This window comes from Crocodylus siamensis, chromosome 2 (genome assembly GCF_052110815.1).
Source record: "Crocodylus siamensis isolate JL-2025a chromosome 2, ASM5211081v1, whole genome shotgun sequence".
Taxonomy (NCBI): Eukaryota; Metazoa; Chordata; order Crocodylia; family Crocodylidae; genus Crocodylus; species Crocodylus siamensis.
This window is the reverse complement of record NC_143396.1, coordinates 194,908,956-194,928,339: the sequence shown is the minus strand read 5'-3', so window position 1 is coordinate 194,928,339 and position 19,384 is coordinate 194,908,956. Positions and strand designations below refer to the sequence as shown.

The window sequence follows — 19,384 nt, the reverse complement described above, 5'->3', positions numbered from 1 at the left end:
GAATTAAACCCTGATCAAGAAGGGATATACACATTCTAATCAGGTTTAGCCCCCACTAGGATAATAATTCAAAGCTGACAGCAGCAAATACACCTGGGAAGCATATACTTCAGATTGAAAGTAGTCTCATTAGACTCAAAACTACCAGATTCATATCACAAAGGCAGCTTTTTGAAAGTGCATCTGTAGGGTTTTTTTTAATGTACCCATTATGCACATTTAAAAAGTTTGGGCTAGCAAACTAGATGATCGTTTACTTTAGGGAAATGCAAGTTATTTCTATGCTTAGGATAGCATGTATAACTAAAATATAAGTGCTTCCTTTCAGACAAATACATTGAATGTTGAGCCTTTGGGAGACTTATCCTGTGAACTACCAGGCATAAATTCTGCCACCTTTAGTATCCCATCGACTTGAATGATGATATGTGCAGTAATAAGCACTTGTGGCTGAGGGCAATTCTAGGCTGGTTTCTAGTTTAGTATGAAAGAAGCAAAAGCTCTGTAGAATAGTTAGTGTATTTTAAACAGTCATTCTAAACAGACTAGATCTAAAGTATAGTTTTGTTCCTATGTTTCCCTCTAAAAGTTATAGTAAAACTATTAGTAGTGAGAAAAAACATTTCCTATAGGTTCATGTAAGGTATATTAAACAGATAGGGAAATTAATTTAACTGCATGTAGTTATTTAGCTATAGTTTTATAAAAAACCATATTTTTATTAGTACCACCACACAGAGCCCCAATACACATTACTTTTTTGTAGCAATTAATGTGTTAATTCCAGGGTCTCATCCCTGCCCCAGTGCAGTCCTGCATAAATAACAAGGGTGCTACAATCAGCTAAGTTTTGGCCCTGGCTCTGGGATCATGATCCTTGGCTGCTCCTACACTGACAAGTACAAAAGGCACATATGAGATCTAATCCCTGATGTTTGTGTGCCAGGTGCCTGAGAAACCAAATGTTTCTGGGAATCACATTATTTGTGTGTGGAGAGGGAGCAAAGGCAAGAAATGGGGAGAATGGGAGATCGCATTAGAAAAACTAACTGAAAAAAAGGAGCAGGGCTCAGGCAAATACAAATTAGTGAGTGGAATTTTTGGCCCCGCTACTGTCAGTGAGGTTCCCATCAGTGGGGCGAAACTTTCACATATTGGAACCGCCCTGGGGAAGGATGAAAGAAGGGTAGAGAAGAAAGTGCTAATGATGAAACAAGCACAATATGCTGAACAATATTTAACATATTAACATTGTGTCTACTTACTGACCTGGTCTATCTTTGGGCAAGGGAGATTCTATTCCTTATACAAGATGCAAGCGTTGGTTCAGCTAGAAAGAAAAATTGCTTTTCTGTTTTAACTTTAGAAGGTAGACAGGAACACAGATTCAGATTTTGAACACTTTTTGTGAATTCCAAATATTTTTAACTATCCCTTAAATTAATATAGTGTACATATTCCAAATATTATAGCTTTTCTTTTTCTTTATAAAAACAACCCAGAATAAGCCACACGTGAAAAGTAGCAAATATCAGACCTTACCTGGGAAGCTGCTTCGACCCACACCTAATGGAGATCATGGAGTTTACAATACATCCACTTCCCCAAATGTATTTGGAATGAATGATAATGACGACAGCAGCACAATGAGCCTGAGTAAGTATTCAGACTTCCCTGAGAAGGGAGATGGAATAATTGTGTATAATCATTGTGGCACCAGTTCTTAACCCTTTTAGCCTCAAGGCATCTCTCCAATCTTTTTTGAGAGTAGATCTTCTTGGTCTTTTGCGGGCTAAGATCAAATATAGCTCATAGATTCTCTACTGGGCACCCACAAAATTCAGAAGAATTTACAGAGGGATGCCTTGAAGCTAAAAAGGTTGAAAACCACTGGTCTAGTCAATGGAAATGGAACAGCTTGCTTCAGGGAAAACTCTTGATCATCTGTACCATTATCAGTATAACTCATGGATATCTATAAGAAAAAATTATTTTGTAGAGGCAGAAAAGACCCAGGAGATTTAAAAGCTGACATAAATTATGATTTCATTTCCTTTCAAGTTGTTTGTTTTCTTAGCAATGCACTTTGTGTATTAAAGTACCACAGTAAGCATGTGGTGGGGATGTCTACATGAGACACCGCTGTGCAGTGGCTATTGTGCATTTATTTAGTACTTGTATAATCAAGTACTAAATAAATATACCATAACCAGAGTTATGGCTCAGTAGCACCAGTGAACACCATTTTAGTGATGCTACTGTGCCGTAGCCTAATAGTACTGTGCAGTAGTATATTAGCGCTGTTTGGGACGTGCTGCTGCACAATATTATTTGGCTACTGTGCAGTTAACATCTCATGTAGCCATGTCCACTGGCATTCAGAGAGGGTTTTAAGGCAAGGTAAGTTAAGTGCCTCATGGTCCTCTGTTCCTTTGAAAAACCTATCTTTAATCAGTTAAGTCCCTGTTCCATCATTTGAAAAAATATTATTATCCTCACAGTGGAGCAAGACACCTTTCAGAATTCCCATGAAAAAAATTCAGTAATGTGACATGATTCTCACATTTTTAAACAACCCTAGTTAATATGCATTAGTGCATTATTGCACAAAGCTGCCAGAACTAAGAGGAAGCATTTCAGATGTAAAATTTTAGTTTGAATACAAAAAGGTGTCCCTCAGATTGCGTACATGTTTCCGTGAGTCTCTGCACTGTACTGTGAGGTCTATATTAGTTTTGCTCATACCTGAAGGATGGTGGTACTAGAATTAGTAATTTTAGGAAGATTGTTGTTGTGTTTCTAAAAGGTCATGACCCCATAAATGTACTGCATTGAAAGAGTAAAAATTTGTGTTAAAATGTTTCAGGTATCCTCTAAAATTATTAAAATAATTATAACCTGCTCCCTTTTTTTTTTTCCAATTATTCCCAGTCAGCAAAACAGTTAGCAGGGGTTAGCTGCATGTTCATTGGTCAAGGCTTATTTCTTTAAATAAATAGTTATTGTATAGTTGCTTTTGGTCTTTTTGTTTGTTTTGCATCTTTCATTTCCCCATTTTAAAAAAAATTCCATATAGATTTGGAGTTTGTTCCTTTTGAATTTTTGTTTTTAAATCTGGAGCTCTATGTGATTGTCATCATGTTAAAATTAACTGGAAAAATGTAAATATATATTAATAAAAAAGGTCCTCATTATCTATTTTCATATGGACAACTTGCTTAGAGCTTTTCTGGGTTCCCCAAGTGCCAGTTTTAAAGCTGATCCAGCTGTATTTGTAGTGTAACTTTGCTTCCTATCATTTTTCTGTCTTTGATGCCTTGTTCATTCCTTTGCTTTTCTATAACTTTATTTTGCTGGTATTTTCCATCATCTTTGCTTCTTCATCTGGCTTTCTGCTTTTTGGAATGACTGAAGATCGCATCAGGAGTGTCAGTGCACCAGTATTAGGTATTGTATCCAGTCAAGATACAACTATATCCTCACTGTGAATTTAATTTCTTTGCTTTCTCTCTTTTTATTACTATTTAAAAATATTACTTGCAGCTGGGGCATCCCAATCAAATTAGCTGGATGTCATCCTAAAACAAAAGACGGTTTTCCTTCCAAACTTTAACATGTGATTTTTCAAAACTTTTCAACATTGCCCTCATTAAGCTTCCATTGCAAAAGTAAGGTTCCCATTAAATTTAAGAGAGGTGCATTAGACCAGTGATGAGAGCTTTTGAAAAATCCTATTTTAATAGAACAAAAATTGCTAATAAATCCCTGAAACAAAGGTTGTAAAATAAATTTGCCCTTTAATTGTTTTGTTTCATCACCTGTTCTTGTGACAGCCCCATGGTTCAGAACCCCACTGTAGCTGCATACACTCATTAAAATAAACTGGGAGAATTCTCTCAGTTTGCTCTCCTTGTACAGAAACTTAGCAAGAGCTGCATATACAGACATTTGAATACTGAGGACCTGAAGAACAGAGAGCTTGAAGTGCTGACACTTTGCAGCCACAGGGAAAGGGAGAGAAGTCATATGCATACGTCTCAGCATGTTCTGCAAGCTCCCTTACTCTGCCTGTGACCAAAGTGCATAGAGCAGCCCTGATTGGCTGACCCTGACTGCCCATGGTCATCCTGTTTCCGTGCAATACAATGTGGAGATTGTGAAAGGGGCATAGGACATGTCCTGCTCTCTGCTGGGGCAGCAGAATCCAGCGAGTGAAGCATTGTCTCCCTGGGAGGGGAGGGGAGATGATGAAGGATGTTGTTCTCTTTTGAGAGAAGCTACAACATGTACAGGCATTCATTCCCCCAGGAAAAGTTGTGCAAGGAATGATTTAACCCTGGTTGCTGCCAGGTTATTTTTCTCCTGGAGCGGCCATTTTTACTCTAAGTGACAAAGCCTGTATGCTCATGGTGTCTCCTGGGAGAGTAGCAATTCTCCCAGAAGAAACTGTCTGTACAAGGATGTCACTGTACAAATATACAGCAGTAATTAGCTCCCTTCCCCCTGGAGCTTATAATAAAAAATTGCTTTCCTGTGCTTGAGCTCTCACTGATTCCACTGTGACGTCCATGCACAGGGAGTGGAATCTCTCATTCAAAATCCACAGTGTAAATCTCAGAGGGGAATTGTGTCCTTAGTTCAGAAGTGCAAGTGAATGTCTGAGTGCAAGTAGCAGTACAAGTTTGAGAGTCTTACCAAAGTGATTTGAGAAATACATCAAAGTAAGCATTAACTGTACATAGAAACACGCTCCCAAGTAGGGATTAGTCCCAGTATCTACACAAGTTGCTCAATCACTTCCCTATCTAGGAAGGATCTAGAGAAGAATTACAAGGGTTAACTGCAACAAATATCGGTCCTGGTTTACTCTGTTCTTTTGTTGTTGTATTTCAAGGATCAAGGGCAAGGAGAATTATAAATAAGTTTAGTATTTAGTATGCAGTCTAGTATCTCCTGGTTTCACTAATCTACAAGGATTCTCTATTATGCAGCTTTTCTGTGGTATGTCATGGTTTCTTATAGTGTTTGACAAATCAAGATTTCATAGTTATCATAACAGGCAAAATTTTGACTGGCATAGTTCCATTATTTCATCTCATCTTCACACACTAGTGTCACCTGGAATAACATTATTATAATTGGAGAGAATTAGAGATGGTTCCAGTGAATCTTTGATTCGGAAGCTTCGGATTGATTCGGACCTTTTATTTGTCTTGAGATTGGATGCAGAGATTTGGCCACCAAATCAGGCCGAATCTCCTCCGAATCAAATCAGCGACCAAAAATTTGCATAGTCCTACTAAATATGGTAAAGCAATATGGAGCCACAATATGGCCCTCACCCCGTTCTGACATCCTAGATATCTCACTTGGCCATCTGCCACAAGGCAGCCATGTCTTATGTCTAATATTGTTTAGTGTATGACAGAAGTCAGTACCCCTAGTTGTTTCTGTACAAATCAGTGGTATTGATGCTGTACAAGTTTGGTTTTTCCAAAGACATGTTAAGTTCTACTCCAGTTAAATAATGTGAACATACTGATATAATTGAGGGTAGTCTTTAGCCTTTTCACTGTATTTTAAGAACTAAGATTCTTTGAATTAGTTCAAAGATAGCTTTTAGAGGTGAAGCTCTTTGGGATTCCATTCAGTTTTTACTCAGTATTTCTTGGGCATCCCGCTTTGACAGTCTGTCTCTGGTTGTATGGCTAACATGTATTCTTACCTTCTGCACAGTCGCATTTGTTTAGCATGAGTCCACTTTTAAAGCTAACTCAGCTTTAGTATTTGTCAATTATTGCCTTCCAGATAATTATTCTGAAGCTATCTTGTGTTTTTATTGTATTATCTCAAGAGTATCCCATGTAATTGTTTTAACCTCAGGAGAAACAGAGAATGAAGATGGTACAATAGCTTCAGACGATCTTTCGCCCCTCTGTTCTGGAACAGACACAGGTCCACAGTCTTCGTTATCTCCAGACTGTAAAAGGAGTCCAAAAGGCATCAAGAAAATCTGGGGAAAGTAAGATCTTGTACATTCTATATCAATGTTCATTTCTCAAACCTCCTGTGTTCATGTAACTCAGATGTTTTCACACACTTACAGACAGAAAATAAATTACAGTACTAATACAAGAGCCAAAATGCTATAACAAGAAATTCAGAAGTCCTCTGATTTCTTCCTGTAAAGCATGTTAATAAAGAGGCCAAAAATAATTGTTTTTTATCTTTGTCACAAGTCTTCTACTTCTGCAAATAAAAGTTTGGACTTGACCCTGGGCCATCATAGGTATTTGTCTACTTTAAGTCACAAATAATGTAATAGTCATGGTTGAGATATCAGGGTACAGTCTCAGAACTGAGCAGCATAACTTACACATCTCTTGGCTTTCTGTTTGGTATAAAAGTCTTATTCTCAACCTTTTACATCAGGGGTCTTATGGCCTGTGAGCCAGATCCAGCCCATGGATGTGGACCTTTGTCGGCATTCAGCAGCAGAGGACTTTGACTGTGAGCACTCTCCCCATGCTGCCACAGAGAGAAATATTGGTTGTGGGAACTCCTCCAAGGCTGTTGCAGGAAGAAGCACTGGCAGTACTCGGGGGCCCCAGTGCCAGCCTGCCTGCCTCTGAGCTGGGTTGGGTCAGAATGAAAAAGATTACCTGAAAAGATTACCTACCCCTCTTGTAGCTTTTCTGAATGGTATCAAATAATAAACCTAATACCTAAATAACATATTTTTTTCTTAATACAAAATTTAGCAAGTAAAATTATGTCAATATAGGAGCAAGGTTATCTCTCTCTGGCATCTATGTTTTGGAATTATTGGAGGACCATTGCACCTTCTAGTGTCATGACATTTTCTGGATGAAACGAAAATGTTGCATGTTGCACTCTAACATTTGATGCCTTGGTGTTCTGCTCTCTGAAAAGAATAAGAAGAACTCAGTCGGGTAACTTCCCTGCAGATGATCTGGGCTTGGCCGAGTTCCGTAGAGGTGGTCTCCGTGCGACAGCTGGACCTCGACTATCAAGAACAAAAGAAACAAAGGGGCAGAAGAGGTAACGCCTTTTTTTTACTTGATGTGCATATTCTGTAGTATAATGTTGTCTTGTTAAATTGTCGATACAGTGAAACACTCCTGTTCTGAAGTACTGTATTTTCTTGTGCACAACATTTGCCTCTCTTCCCAAACATCAGCCTCCCCCCATGCACAAACACACCAAATTGGGGTGCATGTATTAAGCTGATTTTGTGCCTGGGATAGAAGCTCCACAGTTGCATTGCTGTTCAAGCAACTAAAGGAGTCAGTTGACTCCCTCAGTAATTCACTGTTCTTCACTCCAGAGGTGTTAACAGTTGCCTCTCTTTCTTAATAGTCTAGCGGTTCCATCAGTTAACCTAACCTTTCTTTGGGCAATTTTAGCTGCTTCTCATCCCTCTACTCCTATTTCACAACCTTGGAGATTAGCTTTTCTTCAGAATCATAGGTCTACCCAGAGAGGCCAGTCCTCAGTAGCAGTTAGGGTCTCAGTTTTCATTAAGCAGGAAATGGAGGGCGATTCATCTGAAACTTAAGCTACATCCCTGCTCTGGTCAGCCATAAGTCTAAAAAAAAACAACCTTTTTTTACTTCATTCTGTCTTTCAAACACAGGTGTGTGTTGCATGTGGGAAAATGCAGCCTATTTTGCTCAGCATGCTTAACTACAAGTAAGCTTGCACTGTAGCTGAGGTATGTTTCTTTTCCAGAAGATTCCCTTTTCCTTCCCCAAAAGTGGTGAAGGAGCTTGCCTCTACTCCTCCCTCCAGTTGCATGGAATAATGGAATTACTGATTGAAAGGTCTGGGAGGCTATAAATGCCCTTGTATAACAAACCCTTCTAAAAGTCAGTAGAATATTACACTTATAAAAGACAATAGAGTATTAATTTAAAACTGTAGAGCAGCCCCTCTTGCTCCCTTCCCCCCCCCCACACACAAACATCCCAGTTTAGCCTTGCCTCCTAGATGCCTGTCTAAATAGAAAGATCCTACAGTGCTTCCAGAAGATGTCCAGGCCTGGGCTCTGGTGGGCCTCACAGGAAGGAATTCCAGAGTGACTGCCAAGAATGACATACCACATGTTTTTGGCATGCAAACTTGGCACATTGGTGCTTAAGGAGGTTGTTCTTGGCTGACCTTAGGGTTTACTATGGAACATGAAGGAGAAGGTGTCCATTAGGTACATAGGGTCCAAGTCATTTAGGACCTTATAAGTCAAAACCAGCACCTTGAATTGCACTAAAAATGCTATTAGGGGCCAGTAAAGATGCCGGAGCACTGGATTTATGTGCTCCTGAATGCCCGCTCCTATCGAAAGGTGGGCCAACTCATTCTGCAACAGCCGCAGCTTCTGGACTGTCTTCAAGAGCAGCCCCATGTAGAGCACATTGCAGTAATTTACTGTCAAGTCATGAATGATGGTGGCCAGATCCAAGTCTGAAAGAAAGGACCACAGACTGCTCATCAGATGGAGTTATTGAAAGCCACTCCTAGCCATTGAAATGAGATTTGTAAGTTGAGGCAATATGTTTTAGTAGATCGACTACTAAAGTTCGGAAAACTTGAAGACAAGCTTCCAGGTTTCAGTTGCCCATCATCAGGTCTGAGAAAGTAATAGTCACATTCCATGCTACATGTGGGTTGGAAAAATTGCTTTATTTTAACCCAAATATATTAATGGATTTGACCATTTGAAAGGGAAGTGAGTTACTCTGCACCAAGATATTCTGATATTTGATCACTTGTGATATAAAGAAAAATTAACAGGGATGGGTGAGAGGTAAGTTATAACAAGCCATAAAATCAATGTTACCAGTAAGTCAGTGATTTTTAAATCTCTCTCATATCCCTGAACCTTAACAACTACAACACCATCCCTATTACATATCAAGCTAAAGATTTCTTTCACAGTACTTTTCACAGTAGCCTGATTTTTCATAGTAAACTTGTGCTTTTCAGTGACACCAATGCACCCTTTGCCCAATGGAGTACTGAAAGGGTTTGCAACTGGCTTGAGGACTTTGGTCTTGGTCAATATGTTATTTTTGCCCGGCAATGGGTGAGCTCTGGCCACACACTTTTAACAGCAACACCTCAGGACATGGAAAAGGTAAGCAATCTAGACTTGCTTCTGTCAGTCAGATGTGAACGGTTAATTTTGTACCATTGCTCACCTTCAAAATCCAGCTCAAAATACAATAGCTAATGCAAAATAGTGTTTAGTCTCTTGTAGTAAAACTTAAAATCAGTGTTTCTCTGTATTGGTACTGAGACGGAAATTACCATATACGAGACAAATTACTTATTACTGTTGTTGTTACAGGAACTAGGAATAAAGCATCCTCTGCACAGAAAGAAATTAGTCTTGGCCATAAAATCAATAAATTCAAAACAAGATGATAAGTCTGCTCAGTTGGATCATATCTGGGTGACACGTAAGTGCTGGTAGAAATGGGGGTCGGGTTTTCTATGCCAGTTGCATAGTAACTAAAATGTTCCAAGTATTTTCTCTAATCTAGTGAATGAGGGATTCTCTCACAAATGTGTTGCAGTCAGCTGATGACATGATTGTTTGCTTACCAAGTATGCTGGACAGCAGGGGTGGGCAAAGTCCAGCCCGTCAGCCAAATCTGCCCTGCAGTGGACTCCATTTCCCAGCAGCTCCTGCCTGCATGGCTGGGGCCAGTCTCCATGGAGAGCCCATCCACAGCAGCACTGTGATAGCACAAGACTAAGGTTGCCATGGAAACCAGCCCCAGCTGTGCTGGCAAGGCTCGTGGAAGGACAGGGCAAGGCAGGGGGCTGCTCCAGAGCCCTGGGATTTTGAAGTAGGGGCAGCTTGGTCCCAGCAACCCCTTCCCATGATCTGCAACCTGCATGTTCAGGGAAGGGGCATGCAGGCAGCAGATCGTGGCTCTGCCCCAACTGAGGACCACACTGTCACTGTTGCAAGGAGCTAGGGCAGAGCCATGGTCCACTGCCTGCACCTCCCTGTCTGGAGCATGTAGGCTGCAAATCACAGCTCTGCCCTGGCTTCTTGCAGCAGTGACAGAGTGGTCCCAAGCTGGGGCAGAGTTGCAATCCGCTGCCTGCGCCTCCTTGCCTCAAGCGTGCAGGCTGCAGATCGTGGCTCTGCCCTGACCTCGGACCAAACTGCCCCCACCACAAGATCCCAGGACTCCCATGCCCTGCCCTGCCCTGCCCTGCCAGTGCAGCTGGGGTTGGTCTCCATGACAACCCCAGCCTTGTGCTATCACAGCACAGCTGTGGCTGGGGTCTCCATGGAGACTGGCCCCAGCCATGCGGGAAGGGGTTGCTGGGAAATGGAGTTAGCTGCTGCCCAGATCCACCATTTTGCCCACCCCTGCTCTACAAAGTTGTCAGCTGGAAGATATAATTAGCAGGGTATTTTAACTGTGCCCATAGCACAGTCTGTTGCAGCGTGGGATGCTCAAACTAACTTTAAACAAAGTAGGTCAGATACCAGAAGTAGTTTAGCCATGATCAGCATGGTCTAATTTACCTTTCTTGGCAGGCTTATTTAGCCTACACTGTAGTCCATCCAGCTGTGGCTAGAGTGCTTCTCTTACTTCAGCTAGTGTGGGTATCCTTGTGCATAACTGCCATGTTCAGTGTAGACATACATTTTCATGTTTATTTTGTAAAACTTTGACGTTTTTAAACAAATATGAATTTTCTATTCAAAGTTCACTTGGTTTTTCATTCCTCTAGAAATAGACTGTGTTGTAGAAGCCACGTGTCCAGCACATGCTACCTTATAAGCAGAGGTGCTCAATCCCTAGCCTGTGAGCCAGATCTGGTCAATGGAGCCATGTCATCCAGCCCTGGACAGTTCCCTGTGGGTCCAGATATTTGGCAGTTAGGGTTTAGTGGCACTGTTTCATAGATTTCATAGACATTAGGGCTGGAAGGGACCTCGGGAGATCATCGAGTCCAGCCCCCTCCCCAAAGGGCAGGAAGTCAGCTGGGGTCATAGGATTCCAGCAAGATAAGCATCCAATTTACTCTTGAAGGTGTTCAGTGTAGGTGCTTGAACCACCTCCGCTGGCAGACTGTTCCAGACCTTGGGGGCTCGGACAGTAAAGAAATTCTTCCTTATGTCCAGCCTGAAACGGTCTTGCAGGAGTTTGTGACCGTTCGACCTCGTCATCCCTTGGGGCGCTCTGGTGAACAAACGTTCCCCCAGATCCTGGTGGTCACCCCTGATAAGCTTATAGGTGGCCATCAGATCACCCCTGAGCCTACGCTTTTCCAGGCTAAAGAGTCCCATGGCTCTCAGCCTGTCATCGTAAGATCTGTTTTCCTGACCTCTGATCATGCGCGTGGCTCTCCTCTGGACTCTCTCAAGCTTCTCCACATCCTTTTTGAATTGTGGAGCCCAAAACTGGACGCAGTACTCCAGCTGCGGCCTCACCAAGGCCGAGTACAAGGGGAGAATGACGTCCCGGGATTTGCTCAAGAAGCATCTATGGATGCAAGCCAACATTTTGGTCGCTTTACTAGCTGCAGCATCACATTGGAGGCTCATGTTCATCTTGTGGTCAATGATGACCCCCAAGTCTCTTTCTTCTGTAGTGCTATCCAACGTAGCACTGCTGAGCCTATAAGGATGCTGCAGGTTTTTCCTCCCAAGGTGGAGAATCTTGCATTTTTCGGTGTTAAACACCATCAGGTTCTCATCTGCCCATTTGCTGAGCCTGTCCAGGTCAGCCTGGATCACCCGCCTATCTTCTGGCGTGGATGCTTTGCCCCAAAGTTTGGTGTCATCTGCAAATTGGCCAGTCCACTCCTGACTCTAATGTCCACATCATTAATGAAGATGTTGAACAGTATGGGTCCAAGGACAGAGCCTTGGGGGACCCCACTGGTCACAGGGCACCATGATGAGTGACTGCCATCAATCACAACCCTCTGGGTCCAACCACAGAGCCAGTTTCCCAGCCAGCGGATCGTGGTGGAGCCAAAGCCACAACTGGGCAGTTTGGCCAAGAGGTGATCGTGGGATACCAGATCAAAAGCTTTTTTGAAGTCAAGATATATGACATCCATCTCTTCTCCCTCGTCCAGGTGATAGGTCACCTGGTCATAGAAGGAAATGAGATTGGTCAAACAAGACCTACCCGCAACAAACCCGTGCTGGCTATCCCTTAGGATGTTAGCCTGGGCCATTCCATCAAGGATGGCCTCCTTAATAAACTTTTCTAAGATCTTCCCCAGGATAGAAGTCAGGCTAATGGGCCTGTAGTTAGCCGGATCCACTCTCCTCCCTTTCTTGAGGATCGGCACCACATTGGCCTTCTTCCAGTCTTCGGGCACTACATCAGAGCGCCAGGAGTTTTCAAAGATCCATGCCAGGGGCTAGGCTATGACGCTCACCAGCTCCTTGAGTACCCTGGGGTGCAGGTTGTCAGGGCCGGCTGACTTGAAGGTATCCAGCTTCTCAAGATGTTCCTTCATGAGGTCAGCATTTATGGAGGGTAGGGGATCTCCATCACCCGGATCTCCCTGTCCCATAGCAGGCATGGGCATCCCATGGGACTGATGAAAGACTGATGCAAAGTACCTATTTAATAGGTTGGCTTTTTCCTGGGCGTCAGTTGTCAGTTGCCCCATCTGGTTTAGCAGGGGTCCAACGTTGCCCTTGCTTTTCCTCCGGCTCCCCACATATCTGAAAAAGGACTTTTTGTTGTCCTTGATGCTTGAAGCTAGTTGGAGTTCAGTTGCAGCCTTGGCTTTCCTGGTTTGCTCCCTGCAGGACCGGACCAGCGCAGAATAATCCTCCTTGGAGGTGAATCCCGTCCTCCATCCTTTGTAGGCTTTCCTTTTTAGCCACAGAAGGTCCGCTAGGTCCCTGGAGAGCCAGGAGGGCTGCTGTGCCTTCTTGCTGCCTTTCCTCCATGTTGGAATAGATTTAGCTTGTGCATTAAGGATCGCTTCCTTGACAAGCAACCACTCTGCTTGAACTCCTATCTCCCTGGGTCATGGTCCCTAAGGGCCTGACTGACAAGCCTCTTGAGCTGTTAATTGTTGCTCCCCTGCTGCCAGATTTCCAGACCAGTGAGGAGCCCCAGAGGTCAGATAATGTGGCCTTGTATGCTAGACCACTCCAGTACATGACTGGATCCAAGTGCACAGGGTAGGGTCAGGTCAGGCCAGGCTGGCAGATGAGGTTGGGTTGGGTCGGGTTTGGTTGGATTGGATTGGCCTGGAGTGCAGCTGGGTTTTGTCCCCAGAGGTTGCATCTATAGACCAACCTCACGTAGTAGCTGGACTGCAGACTGACTCTGCACCACTCATCTGGCCTACAGGGCAAGAAGATTGAGCACCACTGTTCTAAAGCATTTCTGGAATCACTCATAGGGCCTGGTGGGAACTGCTTTCAGAAAGAAAGATGTCTGAAAGGGATGTGAAAAAGAATAGAAAAGACTGTATGAGGCTTTTGGAGGTACTGGGGGACTCCTGTGTATACGTTCATGTGTGTGTAAAGTAGCAGAGATGAAAGGCTGGTCTTTAAGGTCATGTATTGGACTGAAAAGATTTCCTAAAGGTGGATTGGTTTTCTGTGCTATTTTTATGTCTGCAGGATGGCTTGATGATATTGGCTTACCTCAATACAAAGATCAGTTTCATGAATCCAGGGTGGATGGGAGAATGCTTCAGTATTTAACTGTGGTAAGATGGCTTGCCATAAAATCCATTTCCTTCATTTGGACAGACTCTGAACCCTTGAATTTGCTGACATTGAGAGATGTGGACCTGGAACGTCTGCAGAAAGAATTTGAGTAGCTTTTCAGCAATTTTCCTGTTCATCTTGGGCTTATTTAAAATGGTAGAAGTAAAGATCTTTGCAAGAAAAAATATAATACATAGTATAAACACAGTCATCTTTGCCCTAGGAATAGACTAATGGAGATTATGTGACTAGAGTTGGTTTCTGTAGGATGGATGTCTACCCATTCCAGGCCAACACAGTGAAACTGAGGATAAATTGAGCCAGGGTTTTTTCTATTCAAGGGTAACAATGTTTAGCAAGTAGAAGCTATCACTGTATATGATACATAGTGGGTGCATCTATATGTGCCATTAACATCCAACTATATGTCTGGAATTTATTGTTCCTGAGAAGCTCCTGGGCATGCAGTTTACATGTGCACCTGGAAAGCATCACATTGAACCAGGTCAGAGCAGCCTCAGCTGGCAGGGGACCTGGCAGGGGTCAGACTGCCAGTCTAGGGCTGCTCTAACTGGGCTTAATGTACAGAGAGGCTGGTTGGGGCATGAGGGTGCTTCAGTGCAGGGCTAGCTGGCAGGTAACCTGTGTATTCAGGCACCCTCATACCCCATCCAGCTGTATCAGCATCCACACATGTGCTGCTGTGCATGAAAAAACAAGTACTAGCCTGCTGCAGAGTTTTATTAGTTTCCTGAGCCCTAATAAGGGTGCATGTATAAATGCTGAGATGTTGACTGCATAGCTAATTAGTCAACTCTGCAGTAAACATCTCACGTAGATGTGCCCAGTTAGACATTTGCCAAGCTAGTATCACAGCTGTGCAAGCTACAGCAATGTTTAAATATTTGTTGCTGGTATATGCTAGAACTCTAGCACCATTCTTTCATGTAATTTTTGTTTTGTAACAGCTATGAATGTATTTGTAGCAATTTAGCATTTGCTGCAGAAAAGCGTGGATTTCCTCCTTTAAAGGATAAAGGTGTGGGAAACCACAGGTTTCCCCTTGGAGACTGGAAGAGTTCAAGCCTGCAAGGGGCTGCTTGGGGCTAAGGGGGAAGGGATGCAGAGTGCACGCATGGACATGGTAACCAGGCAAGGTGGTAGAGAGCAGTTCCTACAGCTCCCTCTAGGTAAGTCTATGGGGATGGGGTGGGGGTACAGGCAATGCAGCTGCATTGGCGTGGAGGAAGAGGCACAGCACTCCCCTCTGGATTTCTGTGCCCACAGTGGGGCATGGAACTGCAGACAGGCCTGACCAGCTCCTGGAGGAGCCACCTCTGTGGCCAAGTGGATGGGACCCAGCATAGGAAAGGAACCCAATGCCACTATGACTACCAAGGTGAGGCAACCCCTGGATGCCTGGCAGCAGCAGGAGGCACAACTCCATGCTGCTGCCACTGCTGCAGTTCCTTGGCAGCCACAGTAGTGCAGCACTCCCTCCTGCACTAGTCCCACCCACTGGGCTGTGGGGGTGGCTGCTGCCCAGAGCTGGTCCACCCTGGCTCCAACCCCATGCCCTATGCTCCACTGGGCACAGAGATCTAGGGGACATGTACCCCACAGCATGTTACCTGAGCCAACACCCTCCTTCCCCACACACCCAACCTCTTCATCTGGGGGCAGAGGGTACAGGGGTAGTGGATTGGAAGCAAGGGGCACCAGCAGGGCTGGCGGGGTAGGGGGCAGTGCATTGGGAATGAGGGGCACTGGCAGAGCCAGGAGGCTGTGGGCCGGGAATGAGGGGCACCAGCCAGGGGGCAGCGTGTCAGGAGTAACGGGCACCAGCAGGGCTGAGGGAAGATGCTGGGGGGCAGGACCAGGGGGATGTGGGCCAGGAGTGTGGGGTATTGGCAGGACCAGGGGGCTGTGGGTCAGCAGTGAGGGTCATTGACAGGGCCAGGCGGCTGTGGTTCGGCAGTGGGGGGCACTGGCAGAGCCAGGGAACTGTGGGTCAGGAGTGAAGTGTATTGGCAGGGTCAGCAGACTGTGGGTTGCGAGTGAGGCACACTGGCACAGCCTAGGGTGCCCTACAGGGTAGGAGTGAGGGGCACAGGCAGAGCCAGAGAACTGTGACTTGGGAGTCAGGGGCAATGGCATGGGCAGGGGCAGGGCACCAGCATAGCAGGGCTGCTCAGCACTACAAAGCAGGGGGGCAGGCAGTCACAGGTAGACCTGCATCCTGGTGAGTGAAGGGAGCAGGGGGAGCTCTGTCTTTCCCTGGGAAAAAAAGAATCAAATGCCAAAATATATAGGTATTTAGAATGTATTTTATTATAATGATTAAGGCACTGGTAGGCTTCCAAATTACTTTAAAATTGTAAAGATATTAATAAAATACTGTGTTCAACTAATATCTATATATATAAAATGACATTTCATTTTAATCGTAGAAAAACATGGAATTTGGGGGGGGCAGTTATCAGAGTTTGGGATTTTTTATAAGAGAATTTGGAATTTTTATACAGAAAAAAACAGGATCCCTGCTGATTTAGGGTCTAAATACTACTAGAAATAGCCTGTGTACATTTATCAGGGAGTCCACTTTCCTGGTAGCCATCATACAATTCTAACATAGCTATAGTCAACAGTTGTCATCTCAGTGTGGGCAGAACCTGTGCTCAGAAATGCCCCAAGCTTAGAGCCATCTGCAGGGCCATTATTAAGTATCTTACACTTACTAGACCAACAGCCTGGGCAGTTTTTATCTTAGATTTTTAGGTTATTTTTTGCTTTGTGTTACATGGTGACTGTTTTTCCTATAGTTGTGGACACATGTACCCATTAACATGTGGCTACTAAAGCTATTTCAGTTCAAGGAACTTATGAACATGTGGGGCAACTTATTAATGGGGTTTAGCCTCATCTGAGCTGCAGCAGATTTACCATGGGATGAATCAAATGTGCCTGTCTTTCAAGTGCCTGCCTTCCAAAGCACAGCGATGCTGTGATTTCCTCTGGCTTCATTCGTATGTCCATAGGCCAAGGGGAGTATGCATCTTTAATTCACCAAAAACATCCTTTATTGATCTACACAATTACACAAATTGCACAGCAAGCTTAGAACTTGACTCTAACCTCCCAGGAAAAGTTGTTTTTTGGGTTTTTTTAGTATGTTATGCTCTTAATTAAGCTTTTTCTTTTCAGAATGACCTTCTGTTTCTGAAAGTCACCAGCCAGCTGCATCATCTCAGTATTAAATGTGCCATTCATGTGCTGCATGTCAACAATTTCAATCCCCACTGCCTACGTAGGAGGCCAGTCAATGAGGTAAAAAAGAAATTGTTTCTCAAGTCTAGTGTTACCACCAGTGCTTGTTTATCTCACATCAGTCAAGGGTCAGTTTGAAGGGGAATTAATATAGTGTACAATGTACAAGCTGTGGCTGCCAGGAGCTGAGTCTGGAATCTCCTCAAAGGAAATGCCACAACCCTAGGAGGCAAACAGTGTAAGATAATGCAGACCTCCTTTTCATTGCACCAAGCCTAAATGCGTAGGACTACGCTATCTTCTACGTTCCTGTGTGGAAGGGAAGCCAGTATCTTCTGTAGGTACCTGGTGCATAACTGGTTGAAATGAGATGTAATCAAGAAAAAGATAGCTTAAACTGAATTTATGGAAAAACTACCATTTTATACTATGGAATAATTTTTAAAAGTGCAAGGTATATGACTCATACCTTAGCATATAACCAAATACGCTCATGGGGATCAGGTTTATACTGTCAGTGGAATAGAATGTAATGGCCATGGATATATTCTATCTGCAGACAAGGTTCTTTGGCTAAATCTGATCTTCTATTAGATGAACTCAAATAGTTGGAAAATTTCTTCTTTGCAAGCTTTCAGGTTTCAGGCTACCTGTGAATTCTGCAGCTGGTTGAACAATCGTTGAATATTCAGAGAATGTTCAGCAAATCTTGCTTAGAAATTATTTAACCATTTTTCATCATTCCCCCGTAACTTTTATCAAAGTGAGCAGATCATTCATGTGTATATCAACATTTCATAAGTTGTTTGAATAGGTTATTTTGAATATTTCATGGTTATTTCCTTAGCTGCCTTAGTTTCTCTGATTCTTTGATCACCTTAAGCAGCATTTCCAGCAGCCAATATTAATTTATCCTTACTCTGGGTAGCATTTGTATTTGAAACCTTTGTACTGGGTGCCTTGATAATATAGTATTAGGCTCCTCAGAAATACAAAACAGTCTAATATATTTTTGCAAGGCAAGCATTCTTTTATTGCATAGTATTTTTGGTGTCTTGCTTTATTTGATAGAGAAGTTATTATGGGTTCCACCACTAACAGAATTAACTTACCATCTCACTAGTCAGTTAAGAGTCTACCTCTCTTCCGTGGGAAGTATGAGAAATTAAGACGAGTACCTTAAAACTGGGGGATACTGATTTGGGGGGGAAAAGAAGGAACACTTTAATAATAACTGATAACTAATCAGGCATGAGTGATAAATCCACTTGCTGTGCTTAAATCTTTTTCAAGCGTTTACCAGTTTTCTTATCTGAATTGGATTTAGGTGCATATTTTACTATTCGTTAAGAAGTACTTTGCCACATAATTATATTGTCACATCATCTTTTTGTTTTTCTTTAACAGAACATTTCACCTTCAGAAGTAGTTCAGTGGTCCAATCACAGAGTGATGGAATGGCTCAGATCAGTAGATCTGGCAGAATATGCGCCAAATCTTCGGGGGAGTGGGGTTCACGGTGGTCTCATTGTGAGAACTGTTTTCCTTTTTTTTCCATTTTTTAATGAATATACTAACCTTTTTTTCCCCCAAGTAACCTTACCAAAACTTTTTGCTTAATTTTCAAACATGAAACAGGAAGGAGATATGTACTTGCATATTTATAGTCTGATTTAGTTTGCTCAGTGTTGAACCATCTGAAAACATTCTGAATCTGCTACACGCAAAATAATTTTATAAGCAGGATGGTGTCTCTGAGTATTTTAGTGCTTATCCAGAATATTTCAGAAATAAATTACTTAGTAGAAATTACTTACTGATAAACAATCACCAGAGTACCTCAAACAGATCAAACTCAACTTCTGAGCCAGAAGTCTGTCACAAATAAAGAATAGTACATACTGTGCTGCTGAGAAACTTTCACCAGCAATCAGGAAAGGGAACTAGTTTGGACTTAGGAGATAAGAAATTAAAAGCAATTTAGTAAAGTCAGGAAGCTTTGAGTGCAATGGTTTCCCTTAATATTGTTTTAGGACTTTTGGTATTAGAATCATCGGTATGTTCTTATTTAGTTAGCATTGTAGGATGATCTTTTTTTTAAAGCCATTTGACATTACAAAGATTCAGCCATATAACAAACAAAACTTTATCAGGTTTTTTTGCTTAATAGATTCTTGAACCTCGCTTCAATGGTGACACATTGGCAATGCTGCTTAACATTCCACCTCAAAAGACCCTTCTGAGACGCCACTTAACCACTAACTTTAATGTGCTGATTGGGCCAGAGGCACAGCAAGAAAAGAGAGAAATAATGGAAGCCACAGCTTACACGCCTCTCACTACAACTGCAAAAGTTCGGGTATGCTCCTTTCTGAAGAG

The 19,384-nt window shown here is 42.9% G+C and overlaps 1 protein-coding gene across 13 annotated transcripts in view; it reads left to right on the top strand.

The window, feature by feature from the left end:
- Window positions 1-19,384, top strand: part of PPFIBP2 (PPFIB scaffold protein 2) — a 205,714-nt gene that overhangs the window by 174,592 nt on the left and 11,738 nt on the right. For 11 of the 13 annotated variants that reach the window (XM_090032754.1, XM_090032755.1, XM_090032752.1 and 8 more), the window contains 10 exons: window positions 1,503-1,656; window positions 3,415-3,447; window positions 5,884-6,022; window positions 6,934-7,062; window positions 9,004-9,154; window positions 9,368-9,479; window positions 13,649-13,737; window positions 16,943-17,065; window positions 18,413-18,535; window positions 19,176-19,364. In XM_090032754.1, coding sequence (XP_089888880.1) covers window positions 1,503-1,656; window positions 3,415-3,447; window positions 5,884-6,022; window positions 6,934-7,062; window positions 9,004-9,154; window positions 9,368-9,479; window positions 13,649-13,737; window positions 16,943-17,065; window positions 18,413-18,535; window positions 19,176-19,364 — 1,242 coding nt within the window. The remainder of the gene's footprint in view (window positions 1-1,502; window positions 1,657-3,414; window positions 3,448-5,883; window positions 6,023-6,933; window positions 7,063-9,003; window positions 9,155-9,367; window positions 9,480-13,648; window positions 13,738-16,942; window positions 17,066-18,412; window positions 18,536-19,175; window positions 19,365-19,384) is intronic. The other 2 variants (XM_090032749.1, XM_090032756.1) reach the window with 1 other exon arrangement.